General features: G+C 36.6%; 1 protein-coding gene across 1 annotated transcript in view; it reads left to right on the top strand.

The window, feature by feature from the left end:
- The window catches only part of GALNT2 (polypeptide N-acetylgalactosaminyltransferase 2), an 86,098-nt gene that overhangs the window by 49,560 nt on the left and 15,068 nt on the right, over nucleotides 1–21,470 (top strand). The window contains exons 4-10 of the mRNA XM_021527143.2: nucleotides 3,871–3,969; nucleotides 4,541–4,608; nucleotides 5,488–5,553; nucleotides 8,627–8,748; nucleotides 15,384–15,471; nucleotides 19,224–19,311; nucleotides 19,832–19,935. Coding sequence (XP_021382818.1) covers nucleotides 3,871–3,969; nucleotides 4,541–4,608; nucleotides 5,488–5,553; nucleotides 8,627–8,748; nucleotides 15,384–15,471; nucleotides 19,224–19,311; nucleotides 19,832–19,935 — 635 coding nt within the window. The remainder of the gene's footprint in view (nucleotides 1–3,870; nucleotides 3,970–4,540; nucleotides 4,609–5,487; nucleotides 5,554–8,626; nucleotides 8,749–15,383; nucleotides 15,472–19,223; nucleotides 19,312–19,831; nucleotides 19,936–21,470) is intronic.

Genomic DNA, 21,470 nt, shown 5'->3' with positions numbered 1-21,470 from the left:
TACAATGCCAGTGGTGGTGTACTGAGGAGTTTAAAATTACTTCTGAGTTTTCTTCATAGTGTATACTTTTTTTTCCACAAGAAATGTAGTCTAACTTTTTAAGTCAGGTATTCTTTTCCAAGAGATCAAACTCAACTATCAAATTTTGGAAGTTTTTATGATTCAGATATGCTGAATTTGGAATTTTTTAGATACCTAATAACCTTGGGGAGGGAAGGGGGCACATCTCTAAAGACAAAGGCTGCCCGATGAGAATAACTTAAATAAGAAAGATGTCCAGAGATAAATTATATTGCAATGGCCATGTTTTCTTTTAACTGTTAATCTTGTTATTATATGCTGACTTGCTTAAGTGTTTCCACTAAACAGAGCTGAAAAAGATCACAGAGAGAAATGTTACTGGGGAAAGGCTATATCTGAGCTAGGATTATTACGTAGTGTGTGCCATGGAGCAGATTTAAGTGCCTATCAGTGGATAGTCATCTTTTAAGACAACAAACTGAAGCAATCATTCTTACAAGCTGTTTGTAATGAGTTCCCTACCATGTTGCATTTAATTTTTATTCTATTTTGGGAAGAACTTTCACTGCAAAAGCTGAAAAAGCTGCATGAAATATTTTCTGAGAAGTGTGCAATGGAAAGAACAAAAGCAATGGCCGTAGGAAGAAGAATATCTGAGCACGAGATGCTTCGAAGCATGTTCGTTTCTAATAAAATTGAAGGCAACTGGGTTTAGATTAAGATCTCTTGTGTAGCTGTTGCAATCTTCTTTAAGGAAAGAAGCCTGGGTGAGGAAATACTTTGTTTCTTCTTAAGTAACTTGTTATTAGTTGTATTGATGCGTCCAAGAGGCTCATTGACTAAAAAATTACATAGCAAAATTTTTTAATTGCTGAAATTTTCTAGACTGTTTAGAAGCAGTTTATCAGGATTCTGCATTAGATAAGTAGATGTGAGTGTAACTATGCATCTTTTAATACTATATTGTTAAGTCTTTTTTTACATCATACAAACTTTTACAAGCAGGAAGACGAAAGTTTTCCTCATGTTTTTTATGAAAGCCTGCCAGCAGTACCACCAGACGCTTCTGGTTCACTTGTTTTAGCTGCTTGCCTTTGTTTTAAACAAAAGGAAGAAGGGAAAAACAGGCAGATACAACATAAGAAAGGAAGTGGAGAGAACTCAGCAGGAACATGGATTCTCACTCCAGCTGATGCTCACAACTACCACTTACAGTGTCTTAAGAAACTGCTGTGTTTCCTTTCGTTTCATGGGAGATTTTGGAGATCCAGAAAGTGACAAGTGTGTGTCACAGTTGTAATAGCAACCTTGTAGAGCTGTCCTTCTGTCAGTGTAAAATACTTTCCCAAGTGGGATGAAGGATTAAATACTTTGTGGTTTTTGTGAACCAGTGTTTCCCATGTATGCTTTGGACTAGTGATTTCTGATCACATCTTCTAATTGAGGTGTTGTGATGATTTTTAGGAATTACGGTCAAGTACTATAGCTGCACTAAGATGTTTTCTTTGTCATTTGGCACCTATTAGAAGCTTTTGACCTCACACTCAAGTTTTATTCTTAAGTAGAGAAGAAACAAACTTTCTTGTATCTTTAGTACCAGTTAAAGTGAATGTTCTCCTTGCACTGGTTAAAATGCATATTTCTGTAAAAAAGTGATTTCAAACAAATCACAGAGGTTTTGGGAAAAATTGTTAATTAAATGAACCAGTCCAAATCTCTAGGGGAACAAATGTACTTTTCATGTTTTAACTGATTTTACTGACCTATGTTAAACATTTAAGATCTTGATTGAAATTTTCAGTTCAAGTTCTATCTTAATTAAATGTATTTTTTTACTCTGCATGTAAAATTGAAGTGCTGTAGCTTGAGGAGACAAAGTTTAATCTTTGTGCCAAAAATAATGACATTGTTTCTTTGGTTTGAATTTTAACTGTGGCCCTGTTGACACAGTATAGTAGGAGGAAGACTGGTACTGAGTCAGTTAAAGCAGGGATTTATGAAGAGCTGAAAACAGTAATACTTGGTGAAACATTCCTCCAGTTTTATTTGGATGTCTAGAAGTCTTATTTCTCCTTCAGAAATACACAGTAGTTTTCTTAAAATTGAGAGGCTTCATTGCCTTGAGTAATTCCCCCTAATATGTGATCTGGCTCAAGTACTCTCTTCTGCAAGAAGATCAATATAAGTTTAATGTGACTTTTTAATTATTCTAATGCAAGTGCTTTGTGCGATAACTGTGTGCACAGTAGTGCTGTCCTCTGTGGGTAATTTGAAAGCTAGCAGGATAAAGAATATCTTCTTTGACACTGCAGACTTTGGAGTTTAATAATTGCACGTCTTTTAGCTGTCTAGATGAATTGCCAGAAGCTCACACTAGAGAAACTGCTCTTTATTTTTCAGGAACACAGGCATTTGAGATTTCTTCGTTCCACGCTGGGCACTAGTGACAAAGCCATCTTGTACGCCCACCACAAAGCCAGAGACAGCCCTGCTAATCTGACACAGCCGTTGCAGGCTTGGCATAGACTCTGTTTTTGTTAAGAGCCAAGTTAGGTCATTGCAGCATGATAATGTTTTGTTTCATGCAGGCAGTAATGTGTGTGACACTATGATTGTGTTGTATCAAAAATACCACAGGTTTTTGGGTTGTCATAGGGTGGGTCGGGGAAGAAGCAGATTACTGCTTGCTCTCTAATTCCAAACTGTTGGAGGTTGCATTGTTTATGGTGCATGTTGCAGATGTTTAATCAGGTGTGGAGTGGGCTTTTTTACAGGCAGAAGCCTAGTTTTAGAAGTGTGGGTGGCAGACTTCTCTTAAAAACTGGTCTGATTAATACTGCAGAGTACAGAAATTTAATTGCTGAAATAAGTACTGAAACAAATCACTGAATTTGCTACAGGTGTATGCTAGTTGGGTTTATTCTTTCTGAAGACAGCTAGCCTGTTAAAACTCTACCCTTAATTAAAGGATATGGAAGAAATGCATCTCTGGTATGTGTCACTGTACAAATGGCAATCAGTATGGTGACTTGTCACATTGTAATGCTTTTGGCATAACCTCAATATATGTTGTTTTCTAGAGCTGTTAGTTTCTAATGCAATGAGCATAGTATATTTTTTAGGTTTATTTTATTAGACTAAACAGCTTAACTGTATGTAGTCCTGAAGGAAGCATTTTGGGATTTACTTATTTTTGCTTATTGTATTAACTTGAATTTTCTAGAAGTGATGAAAAATGAGTTGACATAGATGGAATATTTGTCTTTATTGTTTGAAAGGGTATGGTTCTGTGTTTAGTTGGCTTAGCATTGTCACAGCTAGCTCTGTCTTTCAAATTCTGAATGTTATGATCCTTACAAGTTCTGATTAGATTAGAAAACTAGTTTTATCTATGAGCAAGGCCAGGATGTTACAGGAGCTTTAAAAATAAAGGGAGAAGTGGACACATGCCATTCTAAAGAAGAAACATGTGGTAGCCTGTGAACCTGTGCATTTTCATTGAAAATATGTATATTTCCTTGGATGTATTGAATGCTTTTAGTGTAAAAGAAGGGCTCTGGTTTCATACTCAGCTGCACAAAAGACATTTGACATAATGCAATGATGATGGTCTGGTGACTTGTCTGAACCTGCCCATATCTGCCACTGACTTTTTAGTCTTTCGTGTACTAAAACAGCTGCCAAAAGTGTCAAAAGACAGGTTGATTATAATCTCACTTGAAAACAAGCTATTTTCTTCTTAGGCAGCATGTCTATAAGTTTAATAGACAATTACTTTGCAGTGAAGGCCATCTACAAAGCCTGGGATGTAAAAGTTGCATTGAAATGATAAGGTATTTTTTCTTTCAGGTGCCAAAGGAAACAATGGCGGATAGACTTGCCAGCCACTAGTGTGGTGATCACCTTTCATAATGAAGCAAGATCTGCTTTACTTCGAACTGTTGTCAGGTATGCATGAGAGAGCCTAATTTTTCTTTAAGGCCATTCATTTCTGTCAGCTTGTGATAAGAAAGGCAAGTAACAACCCATTATTGAACTATTCTGAACTATTTGCAGAGGAAGTGGTAAGTTTTAATTTCATGGAGATATTCAGTTGTTACATCCTGAAATAGTGATGTTAAAAAAAATTGCTCACCTTAACTAAAATGCATGAAAGTATGGGACTGATTATCAGATGATGATTGAAGGCTGGCTGTTCCAAGAAAAAGTCAGGGTAGATGGATTCCCAGGTGATGTTTGACTGAAAGATATCTGCAAGAGTTCCATGTTGGACATTGTCTAATGCACTGATTTCTGGGGGCTGGAATAGTGGGGGTGGGCAAGGTAGGGAAGTGAGGAAGAAGGAACACACAAAATTATACATGTGCCTCTTCGTGCTTTTTGTAAGAACAGGCCAACAGCTGTTATTGAAAGTAACAATCTGGGCTAGGTTCTACTGCAACTTAACTAAGTAACTGCTTTTCTGACATTATGGAAAATTAACACTGCTGGAATGCTTTTTTGTTTTGATCTCTTTCAGTGTCCTTAAAAAAAGTCCATCACATCTTATTAAGGAAATCATACTAGTGGATGACTACAGTAATGATCGTAAGTACTTTTACAGGATCCTACCGTACTGTGCTTATTCTGGTAAGATTTCCTGATGCTGATAGGTGACTCAGTTGAGAATAGAACACACGGAAAGGAGTTTGTAGAGGCTCTGCCAAAACCAGTTCTTAACTCTTTCATATCTGTCATTGTGGAAATGTGAAGTCTCTATAAATATTTCCAGTGTATCTTGTCCTTCATCTAACAGGAAATAATAAGAGTGTATCTTTAAAAAGAGCCTTTTCATATTACATTATCTTAAGTAAAAATAAAATCCATGGTGCTTGCAACAAATGTTTTTGTAGTGTCATTTTAAATGAATGCCTGTCTCCGTCAGTCTCTCAGAAAAAATATTACTGGATCTAAAATAAGTCAATGTCTTGTAGTTACTAGTGTATCATGATAGAAGTTTAAACAATGGAAGTGGACCTCAGAGTAATATTTCTTAGAAGAAGCTAATGTATATATTTGCATTAATACTTTTACTAATACTAGCTTAGGTCATTGGTTAGAAAGTGAGCTTTCTTATAGGCAAAGCAGTTTATTTAATCTTATGGAAGTTTTTTCTCTCTATGCAATGTAGAAACTGTCTAAAGTAAGCAAAGAGAAAATAGTTAAATAAAACTATTTCAAGACCATAAAATTAAGCTAGCTTTAAGTAACATGGTGAAGGTAGTGATTTCTTAGCCTGGTGACTTTTCTTTATTTCTGATGAGTAACTAATTATGACCACAAACATTTTCACCTACAAAGCTTTTGCTTTCTTTGAAGATGGCCTCTCTTCTGGTATACAGTGTTGGATGCAAAACTGGTTCTCATCACTTGACTTTTTTTCTTTATTTTTTAAATTCTTAAACTTATTATTGTTTTGTTTTAAAGCTGATGATGGGGCTCTCTTGGGAAAAATTGAAAAGGTACGGGTTCTTCGAAATGATCGGCGAGAAGGTAGGCTTAATTTTAAGGAACTAAGATACAAATTCCACTATGCTGCCTTATCTGTTAGTTTTCATCAAGTCTTTTAAAGGAACATTCTGCTTTACTTTCCTTATTGGAAGAGAGATCTTCACTTTATAAATTTACTAATAGAAGGAATAAAAAAATGTAATTGTGTAGTAAAAAGAGTAATTGTGATTGTTTCCATATTGTTCTGTGTACAATTGCCCATTGTTGGCTTTTACAGTGTGAGCTTCTTTCAGGGATTGCATTTAATCTTCAACCTTTCCTTTCTCTTCCTGCACTGAATCCTTAGTTAAGCTGCTTCCATAGTACACAAGGTCTCACTGTAAAATGTATGAAATGAAGCAGTTTAAAAATGGTCCTCTTTTTTTGCTGGTTCCCTTATTCGATATCATTTTATGGATTTAGTTGATGGACAGCAGGACAAACAATTTGCTTTGACTTGAGGGTTTGAGCAGCCAGGAGGGCTGAGACCAAATATGCTGGTTTTTCTGAAGCCAACATGCCCTGTAACAAATCTGTCTTACATATGTTTTATTCTACGTTGCTGTGTAAATTGTGGTCTCACATCACTGAGCCCTTCAGTCAGCAGTTTGCTGACAGTGGAGTTTAAAGTATTAGATACAGGCAACTGTTATTCTACAGCTGTTTGAAATAATAACTGAGATTTGACAGCTGAAATAGCTGACTGAATTAGTACATATGTGCTTGTTAATTTTTATAAGCTGTATCTTCTAGACTGCTGGCCTGGCCTGGGGAAGAGCTGGAATCATTAGATTGTCAGGAACTGGAAACGACATGCACAAAACATGTGTTGCCCCATAGTTAAAGTTAGTGCAATAACTGATGGGTTCTTAGTGTTTAAATATTCTGTTTGGAATATACTTGTGAACAAAGGCTTATTAGGAAAGCAGGGTTTTTATGACTTGCCATGGTTGCCAGGTTCTGAGTATGTTAATGTCATTTTTCAGTGTATCACTTGAATATGGAGATAGCAGTAGAGGGAAAAACCAGAATGAATTAACATATTTTTCATGTTTGCTTCTTTTAGTAATTTTAAATATTAATTTGCAATGCATATGCAGATACATGCTTAGGAATGTACATCAGTATCTTCGAAAATTAAATATAAGTTGACAAATCTATTATATCAGAAGAGAACAATTGTTTGCAGATAGAAGACAGAGTATTAGTTTGTATCTTTGTGAGATTAAGATTAAATATTACACATACAAATTAAAATGCAAGAGAATTGGTGAAATTAACCAATGTGTAGGGTGCTTGTTCATACTAAGTAGTATGAACAATAGAGGAAAGCAAGGTGTTTTAAAGCAAAAGTTGAAGAGATGGTGTCAGTGAAGAGGACACTAACTGCCTTTCTTTCAGAAATAAATATTAGTAGCTCTTAGTCTCATCTCTAGTACCAGAGTTTGTTATGGGAACAGATGCGTTTGAGGGTGTGGTAGTCCACAGAATAAATGTTCAGTGGAACCTTTTCAGCTCTATTTGTCGTAAGCCTGAATTTGATTGTGGAGGACTCAATGACCAAAGCGCTCACATACATTTTTTTTAAACTCTGAAATTAGAAACACTATTGTATGTTTTCTATAGAATTGGAGTAAGACAGTAAGCTCTTCAACAATATTATTTAGAAATAATAAGCTCTGGGGGGAGGAATTTGAGAAGTTAAAAAAAGAAAGTATAGCAATAGTGCTTGAGGAATGGTTTGATGTGGAAAAAACTGAACAGAATGGATTCAAAGGCTGAAATTAAGACACCAGCACTAAGTCAGTGAGGTACAGTTAGATGACAGTGTGCCACAGATAAAATGTAAAATGTTGGAGAGCCATTGCACAACATGTATCTGGAATTGTGCTCACACTTGAAATAAGAGATAGGAAAAGGAGCTTGATGGGGCTGTTATTGAATGTTGGTTGGAGCAAAAACGCTTTTCCTCTTAAGCAACTTGTATTCTGTTGGCACAGTCATGTTTTGCATATTTATTTTGTAAAAGGAGGAGTACAGTATTTCAGTTGGAGGAGGGGAAATGCCCAAACAAACCAGAACACATTTAGTGGGAAACAATCAAGAAAGAAAAAAACAAAGCTAGACTTGGCTTTGGTCTTGCATGACAAAAAGAAATCAATTAATTTTTGAACAGTCGTAGAAAAAAGTATGGAGAAAATTTGCAAAGGAATGGGAAGAAGCTTGCTATGTGTTTACATATAGCAAGGAACTAAGGGTTGTTGAGGTCATCCAGTGAATAAATAGTAAAAGAAAAGGAAGGAAAGGAACAGGGTAAATCAGTGAGGGTATCTATGTAATCAAGACGAAGAGAAGAGAAGAGAAGAGAAGAGAAGAGAAGAGAAGAGAAGAGAAGAGAAGAGAAGAGAAGAGAAGAGAAGAGAAGAGAAGAGAAGAGAAGAGAAGAACCTTTTGGTTTTGTCAGAAGTTTCATCCTAAAGATATCTGTTCAGAACAGACAAACCCCAAACAAACAGCAAAACAAGAGAATGGCTGTAGTCACAGAGGAAAGAGAAGTGGGTTGGGGTAAGGCTCTCAGATGGGAATTAATGAAGCATGGTTATTTCTTGAAGTTCATAGAAGAGTGTACAGACTCTGGTAGGTACTAAGATGGGGGGATGGCAAAAAGGTGGGGAGGGTAAGTTAATTAACGATGGTGCTTTCCTTAGTTGTATAGTAAAACTTCAGGAGACATGTTTTCAGGTCCAATTTTAACTAAGATTTGTTGGTGTCAACCACTTAGAGTAATGCAGACTCATCTGTATTTGTGTATCACTTGTTTTGAAAAAGGCACTTTGCTTCTTCTGCTTAAATTGGATGGAAACCTGTAGAGTCAGTAGGTTGGGCGCTTGCCGGCTGTTTGGTGTGAAGTCATTTCACTGAATTCTTAACAAGTGTCTGATTTGGATAATGGAGCATGTATATTTGCTCTGTCCGAGTAATTTAACTAATTACTAACTTAGAATGCAGTAGTTTCTCGCTACTGTTGATTGTTTTCCCCAGGAAGTACTCAAAACAGTTTATCTTTACTTCTCAGGCCTCATGCGCTCCCGTGTCAGAGGGGCAGATGCAGCACAAGCCAAAGTGTTGACCTTCCTGGATAGTCACTGTGAGTGCAATGAACACTGGCTGGAACCGCTTTTGGAAAGAGTAGCTGAGGTTAGTAAAGAGTTGTAAAGTAATTTCCTGAAGAAGCAGCTTTTAAATTTTAAAGCCATCTGGTTTATACTAGATTAATTTTATTCATTTTCCTAAGGAAGCTTTTTCCCTGATTTAAGATGATGGAGATGATTGGAGTGTTCTCTGATTAAAACATATTTTTGTTCATTTAATCTGTGAACACAGGAACATAAAATGTGAGTATTTATTATCTTTGCAAGTAATTCATATATGTGCTTCCTTAGTTCTTTGGGGATGCCTCAGTAAGCTGAAAATCTTTAGAGCAGAGTATGATTCTCCTCTACCAGTATCATCTTGATGTGATTGAGTTTATCTGAATCTTTATACCTCATTAAGATTCAGTGTGATAATAGGAGAGCAGATGACTTGTGAAACCAAAATTCTCATGGAAACTAGCAGGAACTAGAGGCTCTCAGCATCTATGAAAATGATGCTTAGTCTCTGTCCTGGAAAAGCAATTGAGAAGATTGAGAGTGAAACTATACTGTTTTCTCCAGGGGTTGGTTATACTTCTTAACTTGCTCTGGAAGAACTCGGTTGAAGTGGAAATTAAATGAAGTGTGATTCCAGAAAAGCACTGAGAAACACTCAAGACAACAGGGTTTTTATTCTTTCTTAATTGCATTCCCTTTCTGGAAAGCTAGTCTTCCAGGAAAGGTTTGGTTCCAAAATGCTTCTGATCAAAATGGTTTTGCTAAGGTACTCTGGTTAATGTCCAGTTCTTCACTTATCTGCCTTATGCTTTCCTTTGCATTCCCCAAAAAGGGGGAGAGAGGAGGAAGTAAACCCCGTACACTCAGCATGCCAATGAAGAAGCTATCAATTGATGACTGATTTTCTTTATTCCGTTTGGCTCTATGGTGCATTTAGAATCATAAAATCATATAGGTTGGAAATGACATTTAAGATCATTGAGTCCAGCTGTTACCCAAGCCCATTATTGAATCATGTCCCTGAAGTGCCACATCTACACATCTCTTAAATAAATATCTCCAGGGACTGTGACCACTCCACTTCCCTGCATAGTCTGTTCCCATGCGTGACCACTCTTTCAGTGAATAAATTTTTCCTAATACCCAATGCAAATCTCTGTGATGTAACTTGAGGCTACTTCCTCTTCCCTATGCTAAGAAGAGACTGATCCCCACCTTGCTGCAACCTTTTGTGAGGTAATTGTACAGACTCATAAACTCTCCCCTGAGCCTCCTCTCTCCAGGCTAAACACTCTCAGCTCCTCCTCAGAAGGCTTGTGTTCCAGCCCCTTCATAGCTCCCCATTACTCTTCTTTGGACACATGCCAGCACCTCTACATCTTGGAGTGAGGAGCCCAGAATGGGATGCAAGATTCGGGGTGTGGCCAGCAGTGCCAAATACAAAGGGATGATCACTTCCCTGGTCCTGATGGCCACACTGTTGCTGATCCAGGCCAGGATGCAATTGACCTTGGCCTCCTGGGCACATGCTGGGTCACATTCAGCTGATGTCAATCAGCATCCCCAGTCCATGGTATTGCATGAAATTGTGACCCGAGTGCAGAACATGGCACTTTGCCTTGTTGAACCTCATAAAATTGGCCATAACCTGTTATATTTACTGGGTGTTCCAGAAATGCTGCAAGTTGCCCAGGACACATCAGCAGTTGAAATCCTGTTTTGGAGTAGAAATAAGTAATCAGCTCAAACCTAGACACTGTTAAAGTACCTAGAGCCTACAAAGCCCTTGAGCACGGGTACCATAGCACTTCCTTATATTTTATTTACCCATTTAAAGTGTTGCAGCTTCAGAAGGGTTGGGGAAATTTCTCTGTAATTATTAACTAGGAAAATAAACTTGAAAGCATAAAATATATCTCTAAAAGAAGTGGAGAATGCTTGCAGCTAAAGCACTAATGAATTCTAGGACATGGGAACTGTTTTCAGGCCTTTTGTGTAAACAATTTGAAGCATCTATTTATTCAAGAAATAAGAAGTGAAGTGGTCATTTTGGTCAGTAAAACCCTACATTTGGTAAGACAGTTACTTGGTAATTTTCCCATTTCTCTTCTGCATGACTCTTTGCTGGGCATACTCATTTATCTTTCTGAAACTGATATGGAATTTGAAAAAGTGTTACCCTTTTCATTGTAACAGAATGTAAAACCTCTTATTAAATTGCTGGCACTTTTGTGAAGATCCATCATTGCATGGAGTGTATTAAGTTGGAGAAGCTGGTGCATATTTTGCTTTTTGCAGCAGCTACATTTTAGTGGCATGTGAATTATTAGATCCTTCAAAACTCGCTGCTTCCAATTGTCACCATAGTACACACTAATTGTGTGCCACTGAATAGTTTTCAGCTGTATGAATATATGTTTCTATTCTTAAGATTGATGTACTGTTAAATAAATAATGAATATAGAATTCCATTTAACTCTCATCTGCAAAGATTCCCAGCCAACAGCTATGGGTATTGAAAAAGCAGCTTTTAAGTTTTCTGGTTGTCCAAATAATTAAGGCCAGGTTAGTGTTTATATATTGTATATGATAGCTTTTTGTTATTCTAAATGGATTAATTCAGCTCACAGGGCAGACAGTATATGTTAGTTAATGTTAATTGGCAGCATTTTTTGATAGTCTCAGTGACAAGAAGCTGAATAGACATGAACTCTTTTCTGCGCTGGCCTCACTGGTAACTTTTTTCAGGTCTGGGCTCCTGTTCATGAATACTGTGTTTTCTGATGGGCAGCAGCATCTATTATATATCTGGTGGAAAGTGTGTTTTGTTCTTTTTTCTTTTCTTTCTGTTCCAGAATTGCCCACTTGGTATTTATGTCTCTTGGATTTTTAGGAGATTAGTTTTGTGTGTTACAATATAAGAATTTACAGCTTCCAAGAAATGGTCTGAATCAAGTCAGTTCTGCAGTACTCTATCCGATGGGCTATAGCCACTTTAGAAAGCTCTGCCTCTGACACCTGAGATACCCAGCTTTGCTCCTGAACTGAAGCATGATCCATCCCATGGTTTTCTTCTATAAGATGGTTTCCTGGTTAGGATATCTTCCTTTTTTCAGGAGCCATGTTTGCTTAGCATTTCTGGAGGGGGTCTGATTCTTCTAGGGGCTTTCCTACAGCAATTTGATCAAAAGCTCAATGCAGAAGCAACCTACACACAAGGTGACTGCTTTAGAGTTCAGAATGTGTATAGATACTCATGTAACCTAGAGCTGGTTACATGAGTATATATACACTCCTATAGATACTAGAGCTGGTTAGCTTTTGCTCCTTCCTGGAGAGTGGTTTTCTGCTTGATTCTTAAGGCTACCTTTCATGCCCTCTAGACTTGTTTTGTGTGTGAATGTGATTAAATGAGAGAGTGGAGGTTAACCCTTTGATTCCTCAAAAATGTCAGCATAGTAATAAGTACACACAGTCCTGAAAGCATCTATAACTACAAGCAATTTTATAGGCATTCGTCTGCTTGGCTTTTTCCTTTTCAAATTTCTTAACACTTTGACATTCTGTTCTTAGAATTCAGCAATTGTATGAGAAAAATAAATTGAAAGATTCTGGTGCAGAACTGAACTAATCTGTTTTCATAGTGTTGCAGTGAATTCTCTATCACATTTAGGAAGGTACTTTTTTTAGGAAGGATGATCTTAAAAGGAAGAAATAACTAAGATTAAGTGAGATTTGCTTTTCCATGTCTGTCTCAATTTTTTTTTTTTTTTTTTACTTTGAGTCCACTTTTAACTGACACAATGCTAAAAGGAAAATATTTATATTTTCTCCTAAGAGAGTGTTGTGAAATTGAATCTTTGAAGTATCTTGAGACTTTAGAAGGGGGGAGCAATGAACACAGAATCTCGAGGATAATTTTTCATTGTTTATGAGAACAATATATACAGTCTAACTCTCTAGAGTATTCATAACTTCCTTATAAGTTGTCAAGATTGTGGTTTGCTACAAATTTTCAGGTGCTAGAGACTTGCAGTGTTTGCAGGCTATTTCTTTTCATTATCTTCACCAAGAAATACATGGCTTTCCAGTGGTGCCTTCCATTAGAAGGCAAAAGATTTTCTACATTAAATTATTCTAAAGCAAGGTACTTATTTATCCATGGTGTGATTAAAGGGACCAGCTGCTTCTTAGTCTTTTAAATGAGTGAACTCTGTAATTTGGAGTCCCACAAGCTCTCTTTCAGCAGTCTGTGCATTAACAACTTTCTAATGCTCTGCAAAGCATCACCTCAAGAATGTACAAAGCCTTTTTCTGCTTTGCTGTTGAGCAAATCCTGTAATTTCAAGTCACAGAAGGGCAGCACATTTCCAAGCCAACAGTGTGAGGGTTATATATCGGACTGATTGCCTTTTGCCTGGGTATTTGGCTGTCAGAGAAACAACTGGAAGTTGTGTAAATATTTTAGTTTTAGTAAGTAGTGTTAGTGTGGTGTTGCACTGATATTGATAGAAATAATCAGACCAGCAGTAAAAGGCCAGATGTATAGAGACAACATGCTACCTGCTTATGCAGCTTGGTGGAGATAAACTGAAGCCTACATGAAGCTCTGCCTAATGTGCCTGATAACTTGGGCAGCTCTTATTACTAGGTTCAACCTGGCTAAGTAGAGCCATTTGAAAAAAACAGATCTTCTTCAAAAATACTTTTAGAGAGGGGCATGGATGTATAAGCTGTCTCCATTTCAGCTAAGGAATAAATGAGAAAGAAAGGAAGGCTGTTTTCATTTTTGTATTTTATGCTCATAGGTATACTGTGAATAACTGGACAGGTCTACCTTTGGTCTCATCAGTCGTTATTTAAGGGAGTTTCCTAATTCTATAACTATATATAGAATGCCTAAAATAAGGGCATGGGTACATCTAAAGCATTTCAGTGATGTAGGAAGGTGTACACACACACAGGACTTTGCAGTGAAGGTGCAGTAAATTGTAACTGCCTCCCAAGTACTACACAGTTAGCAAAACTGTGCCTTGCTTGCTGTTGCAAACATGGGCTTGAGGCTATCACTAGCAGAAACAGGAGCTAAAGATGTGATTGAAGGGAGAATATGGCAGGTTTGCCTTTGTTTTGTTTATATTTCTAGTTTGCTTTAGACCAAACAAATGAATTCTTAGTAGGACACCAGATTAGGTGTTATATTACATTTCTCATAAAAGCAGATTTTTGGCCTGCGTGGCATAGCTGCAGTGATAATAAAGGAAATGGGAAAAGCAGTGTGTCTTCAGCTTTTCACTTAGTCTTCAGCTTGAATTCTCTTGGGTTTGCTTGAATTCTCCTTTTGGATGATACAGAAATTCATGACCTTTTGCTCACTCAGGCAGAATGACGTAGTAGATGCCATTTATGTAATTAGGGCTTATTTAAAATCAGCAGAGATTGAATAGTTAAGATTCAATAAAAAGAAAATGGGTGTTAAAGGTTCTTATTGGACCAAGCAAAGCATTTGTCTAAGCTGCTTTTAAGTCTCTTCTTATGACCTCAAGCTATTTTCATACTAATTTGGTTCCAATCTGTTCTGTATAATAGGTTAGTAAGGGGGATACATTGCTTGAACCACTGTTTAGAATATATGTGGTGTTGTTTCAAGACATACTTATAAAATAAATTCCTAAAATTCAGATGTTTAGGCTGTATTTCTTTTAACCATGAGAACAGTTTCTCTAGAATGGGAGTTACCAAAATATCTCCTGTTTGTTCAAAACATTTTTTTTTAATATTCACAGATTTGATGATATGTTGTTCTGAAGTTATCTGTTCTCCGAATGATATTAAATTGTGCAGCTCCAAACTTTTATTTTGAATTCAAGCAATCAGTCATGGAGACAGACTGGCTTAACCATCATACTTCATTTCTAACAGTAGATGAGTCTTATTTTAGAACACTGAGGTCTTGTGATTCTGCTGGATAATGCATGTAGAGTTGTTGGAAAGATTTTTGTTCTTAAACTATTTTGGCAAAAACATCAACTAAAATAATTAACATTGCTCAGAATAGTATACGAGACCATGGTTGGATAGAGGACTGTATTTATCTGTACCACTGGTATCTTAACTGCTGGAGATTAATAGTATCCATGAGGTGTTTTTTAGGTTCTCTTTCTTATCTGAGTATCAGTAATTGAAGTGTGATTCTTCTGGTGTGAAATGGATTGGCATTAACCTAAGACCTTTCTGATTGCAGAAGAGCCTAAGTGTCCTTTAAAGGTTGCAATAAGAAGGCTGTAGTCCACTGCATGGCTGGAGACTTGCTGTGAAAAACATGAATTGTCTGGATGCTTTTCTTTGCATTGGGTTTAAAAGTAAGCATGGAAGGGCTGTTTGCTTGACTGCCTTTAGAACCACAAGTTTGCTGCCCTCTTCAAGAGCAAGTCAGACGACAGGGGTTACTGAATGAAAGTAGTCTAGAATAGAAAGAGGATTTCCAGTCATATCGTAAGGTTTCTGCTCTCTGAAATAGTGCAGAGCAGTGCTATTCACAACACGGGCTCTTTGGATGTAGGGGGAGAGCTGGGGAGACATGCTAATGAAATCCTGCTGAACTGTTCAACATCACATCCTGCCTGAACCTTTATATATTGATTTCATTATTTCAATATTACTTTCTAACGTTTATTTTAGGACAAGACCAGAGTTGTGTCTCCTATTATTGATGTAATTAATATGGACAACTTCCAGTACGTGGGGGCGTCAGCTGATTTAAAAGGCGGTATGTACCTGTACTGGAATTCAGACTTTAAAAAACCCATCAAGAATCAAAGCTCATAATCACTGCAGTTGTGGAATGGGCAATTAACATACTGTTCTTCCTTTTCCTAGATAGTTTCAAGTTCCATACGTCACTTGCTTCTTGGCTTGGGTTTTAATTGCCCTTATTGTTCTCTGCTTTAAAAGTTCGTCTTTATTATACTAATTCTTATGAGTTTATGCTGCCTTTTACCAATATGCAAGACTTGCTCCAAGGTTTTAGGGTTGTGTAAATATGTCAGAAAAAGCTAATAGCTAGAGCTTATGGTTCTCTTTTTAGATAACACAGGCTTTAATTGCTCACTAGTTTAGAAGTCCATCAACAATGCAGTGTCTATGAGTTTTTTTTCAAGATGCTGGTTTCCTTAAAAAAAATAAACTCTTCTGAATAAGCAGAAGGCTTTGGAATGTGTTTAAAAAAATTTAGTGTTTGTTAGCCATGATCTGTAATTGTGAAAACACATGTGGCTGTGAACATTAGTAGTGCTTATAACTTTGCAATTAAAAATATCCCCTGTTAAACTGAGAAGTACTACAGTTTCAATATGTCTGGGAAGTGTATAGTATTGACAGCAAATAGCAAAAAAAAGACTTTTAAAGCCCTAAATAAGAATAAATTAAAAAATTCTTATTCTCAGTTATTCTCAGGGGGAAAATACATGCTAAACTCTTTACTTATTACAGATTTTTACAACTTTTTTCAGTGCTAACAAGACTCTAATATTTAAAATAGATATTCTCTACCCACTTATCCCCTTTTTTAAAGTATTATTTGCAAATAATTGTTCCCAAAACCCTGGAAACCGAACTGGCTGCATAAAAGATGTAAAATGAGCCACAATATAGAAATTAGAGTGCTGTTCTCACAGTGTCCTATCTTTTTCTGAATGGATTTCCTGGAGTGAGGAAGGAAAAAGTAGTTTCCAGTCTATTCTTTTAGATTCTAGTCTCTGACTGGTCACCTAGGTTGTTGCAGTGAACTAAAATAAAAACAATATTTGCATAATGTTGCATATGCTACAAGTTCACCAGCAACCTGGAGGTGAGAGATTTTATATCCTTTTAATTAATGTTTTGAAATGACACCTATGGTGCATATATTCACAGTGTGCTAATGTATAGTTCTGCGCTATTGTGTGTGCCAGCATTATTAAACCTTAAGGCCTTTACCCAATCTATTCATTAAATACTAACTGCAGAAATCCTGATACCATTATATGGTTTTTATTTTTGTCTGCAGGAGGAGGAGGAATACTTTCTTTGAAGCCTTAGATTGGTTGCTGCTGGGTTCATGCTAAATTCTTCCCAAGTGAAGTGGGAGAGGATTGAGTCTCACTACTGCCCTTCATGCTTTTTTGAATCTGTTTCCTAATTCATTCATTTATCTATTACTTTTTAGTACTCATTTTTTCCTTTTGTACACAATGAGAAATTGAGGTTTTTCAATTTTTTTAAGGTGCACAAATCCTGCATGCTTCTGATTGAGGACTGAGAAACTGTCTTTTTTTTAGCTTTAATAGAAATTTACAGATATTAATGTGCCAAGCTATTTGAGCGTTAGTTAAAATATAAATAATATATTTCTTGTCAGTTCCCAAAGGCAGACTGCCATGTTAGAGGCAATAAAGCATTTGGCACCACAGGACACTTTCACTGGGGCCAAGTCTAAACATGGAAAGCGAGCTATGCTTTCAACTTTAGGTACAGTGTCTGTGTGGCTGAAGCATGGAGAGTTGAAACAGCTGGCACAGCATTTGTGCCTGGTCTGTCTTGAAATAACTTAATTGCCCAAGACAAGCAACTTTGCAAATGGTACACCCTTTTTTCCTAAGTGGATGAGTCTAAAGTAATTCTCAAGTCTGGCCAAAACTAAATCTATGCATTTAATGTTACAGGTTCTTTATTTGGTTATGTTGGTTTTTTTTTTGTTTTGTTGTTGGTTTGGGTTTTTTTTGTTGTTGTTGTTTTTTGTTGTTGTTGTTTTTTTAAGGGAGGGTTTCCAAAACTGTTTATGCCACCCTGAGAAACGCCACAATTACTGGAACAAGCTGTAGTTAACTGAGAGCTAATAATTTAGAGCATGCCTGTGATGCAGTTTATACCGGATAGAGTTTCATACTGGACATGCTCTGTGTTTAAAAATACTCCTTTTAACAGAGTTACTGATGCTATCTCATTGAGTGCAGATTTTTCCCAGAGTCTGTGAAAATGGAGACGGAAAACCAGTTTTGAATAGGTAGAGACTTTATACACTTGTTCAGTTTGTGAGAGTGCTGTGTTCCGAAAGAGACCCCTTGTGTTCACTGGAGTACACAGTAACTGTCTCTCTCGCGCTGCTGCTGCTGGAGAACAGTGCGTTTTTCAACTTCTCCCAGATGCATGTAATTTTGCTGGCTATCTAGGATGAAATGTGGCTTTTTAACTGCTTGGAATTATTGGAACTCATTTTACTCTTCATGCTGGAGGCTTTGCAGTACTGTGGGTTGTAGCCATTTTTCAGTTTTGCTACTTGGAGTTTTAGAGTAGTTTGACAGTCTTTCATTTTTACAGTGCAGTGCTTCATGAAATACTCTAACATGGAGAGAAGGATCTGCCATACATGCTGTAAAGACTGTTCAGGGTAATTTCTGTATTGTGTGTGATTTGTATCTCGTGAGTTAAAGTGAAAACTGCAGAGTTTTTAACTTCCTACATCAGTCATTGCTATGTACCTTTATGGTTGCAGACAGGCAGTTTGTAGGGCTGTAATTGTTGTCTGTTTACATTACCTTTTTTCTCCACTTCTCTGCAAAGTAATCGGTTTATCTTTATACTGGAGAATGAAAACTGTTGACATCTGTGCACCAGAAATCTGGAAATCATTCATTACATGACCTCATAGGCTCTAAATGTGTTTGGCAGCAGGCAGAGTGTACTAGGCTGATTTGCTAGGTGCAGTATGGGTCTTGTGCAGTTTTTTAATAGATGCTCATGATTGTGAGCATAACCCAGCACAAAAATTGTCATGGAAGTGTTTCCTATAGGAAGTTTGTCCTACCAGCTCTGTATCATTGCCTAAAAGAGGTAATTTAATGGCTCTAACGTAGAAAGCTGCTATAGGTGACCTATTGATCTTGTCTGTTCTAGTGATCTTTGTGCTTCTGTGCTTAACTCACAACAGGCCCAGACCAGTTGTTAATGTGTATTCACACTCACATGTATATGCATAAGGAAATTAAGATTTTGGTGCTCTAGTATGAAATTCAATGAATGTTTACAAGAATAGTGGAACCTGCATAACTTGTTGTGACCTTGATGTTGGAGAGCTCTTGCTGTTAGAGTACCTCCAAGAATACTGCATAAAGCCTGTGTAAATGTAAATATGAGATCACTGCTAAAGAGTGGAAATGTAGTTATTCAGTAATGATTGTTGGGAGCATTTGTAATGGCTGGAAGATCATAATATGATCTTTTCTATTTGATGTAAGGAAGCCACTTGGGTTTCCGATTTCATGAAATAGATGAAGATGAGAGCTGAAGTTATTTGGTGGTTGATATTTACTCTTTTTTCTCTACCTTTCATCTGGACTCCTCCTTGTTTACTTTCTACTCAGAATTGTGCACAAGTTTAAGTTTTTAATTTTAATTACAATTCCTGGTGTTTTTAGTAAATATTGTTACTACAACTTGAATGATGACCACAGTAATTTTAACATCCTACTTTTCTTCTTGAAGGCTTTGACTGGAATCTTGTATTCAAGTGGGATTACATGACACCAGAGCAAAGAAGAGCACGACAAGGAAATCCAGTTGCTCCCATAAAGTATGTCTGTACCACCATTTCTCAAATTGGTTGTAGTTTACAACTAAACAAAGTTAGAAATCATCTTGAGTCTGAAAGAATATCTTCACTATATCTTACATCAAAATGGAAATTTCATTAATATCTATGGAGCATTATGAGATTCTCAGAAGTAAATGGTATTTAAAAAATCATTTAAAACACACTAGTTAATTGCTTATCCTTAAGAAAAAGTAGATGTCACTCTGTTTAAAGTTGGTAAGTTTTGAGGGCTAAAAATACATCATCAGTTTTAATGTTCTATTGCTGGCACAAATTGCTACCCTTTATGTGACTTGTGAGCCAAACAGAAATTTGGAAGCTGCCTCAGAAGGTGGTCATGGCTATAGGAATGTGTGCAAACAACATCTGAAGTGATAGATGCAAAATAAGTTGCATTCAAAAACATCGCCAGTTTTTTCAAGAAGTATTAATCTTGATGTACAAATAATAATTACCCCCATGTTCATGTAACTAATTTAATTTTTCTTGTTTTTTTTAGGACACCCATGATAGCTGGTGGATTATTTGTGATGGACAAATCCTATTTTGAAGAACTAGGGAAATATGACATGATGATGGATGTTTGGGGTGGTGAAAACCTAGGTATGTGTATTATTTACCTTCTGATCAACCTTGAAAGAAAGCAGTTCTCATAATTTCATTTATTGTCAAGGAGTCATGGTTTTCCTGATTTTGTACAAAGAGGGTTAAAAATAGCATTTAAATTTCATACACTTTATTGGCAAAATCCAAAACATATATTTAAATTAAAGAATTATAACAAACAAAAAATTATATGCTAACTATGAGGGAATAAAAGTATTGGCTCATTGAGCAGTGACTTTTTTTGTAATGGAAGTTGGCTGGTGAAAAAATTGCAGGCTGTAGATAGACAATTAAATATAATAATGTTTAAATGTTGACAGTTGAAGGCATGTTTTTTAGATGTTGCTTAATTTAATCATGAAAAGTGGAATGCAGGAGAATGAATTCAATGTTATTACATACACCTTAATAAATCAATTAACTTAGCTGGCTGAAGAATTATGTGTTTCTCAACTTTTGCCAGAAGTATTCTGCCTGGCATCTAAACTTAGTAAATTTTGTAGTTTTATATACCTTCTTTAGCCCTATGAGATATTAATGATTGAGAAGGCATTTTTCTGTAAGTCCTTATTTTCAGATGTTGACATGAGTGGGATTTAGGCAAGAGGGAGAAGGGGCTGAGAAACTTGTGCTTTAGCCATTCTCCTTTGACCTGGTGGTTAAATCTGTCATTAGTAGGTTTTTCTGGCTATTTGCATTACAGCATTATGCAAAGGCTTTCTCTAGTTAAGGCCAGTATACTTGTTTTAAAACAAGAAATATTTGAAAAGAACAGAATTTTACACCTCCTCAAGAATTCCAGTTTGTCATTAGTCTAGTTTTTCGGGGTAGAGATGCATCTCAGACATTCCAAGTAGTGTGTTTTATGCTTCTAAGTATAGAAGCTTCTCTACTGCACATGCTAGCTGCAAAATCCTGAAATACCTTGAACTTGTAAAAACCCACGAGTATTTTGAGTTACTGAAACCTGCATATGCATTAAGCATATGCTTGGCCTACAAGGAAATGTCTGCTGTGTGGAGACAAAGTAAGCAAATGTTTAACGCTGCTGTAACACACTGAAAAGTTGGAAGTGGCGTTCCTACAGTCCTGTCTCTGGCCATCCTGTGCAGTACTCAAAGAAACCCTATGGGTATTTTGAGCAGTTCCATTCTATGTCTGTTGTCTTGCTTCTTTGACTGTATATTGCTAAATTGTATTTATGTAAACATAATAATTTTTCATTTTTTAAATGTCCTGGAAAGTCATTGGATAAATTTAATGCAGCAATACTCTTTTCACTCTGAAAACCACTTTTGCCACTTGAGCGCTTAAATACTTGATTAGTTACAAGCATGTTCTTAAGCTACTGAGTTTTTTTCTGAACACTTAGCAACTACTTTTATGCTTTGATAATTGAGGCCTTGATAGCAGGAAAGGGCACAAACAACAGCTCCTCTCTCAAGGATGCCAAGAGATGTTTGTGTTGTTCCTGCTGTATTCAGTTCCTTCCCCTTGGGAAGAAGATGGAGACTTAGGGGTGCCTGAAAAAC

The sequence above is a fragment of the Lonchura striata genome, chromosome 3 (genome assembly GCF_046129695.1).
Source record: "Lonchura striata isolate bLonStr1 chromosome 3, bLonStr1.mat, whole genome shotgun sequence".
Classification (NCBI taxonomy): domain Eukaryota; kingdom Metazoa; phylum Chordata; class Aves; order Passeriformes; family Estrildidae; genus Lonchura; species Lonchura striata.
Note: the sequence above shows the minus strand (reverse complement) of the source record. Positions and strands in the feature narration are given on the sequence as shown.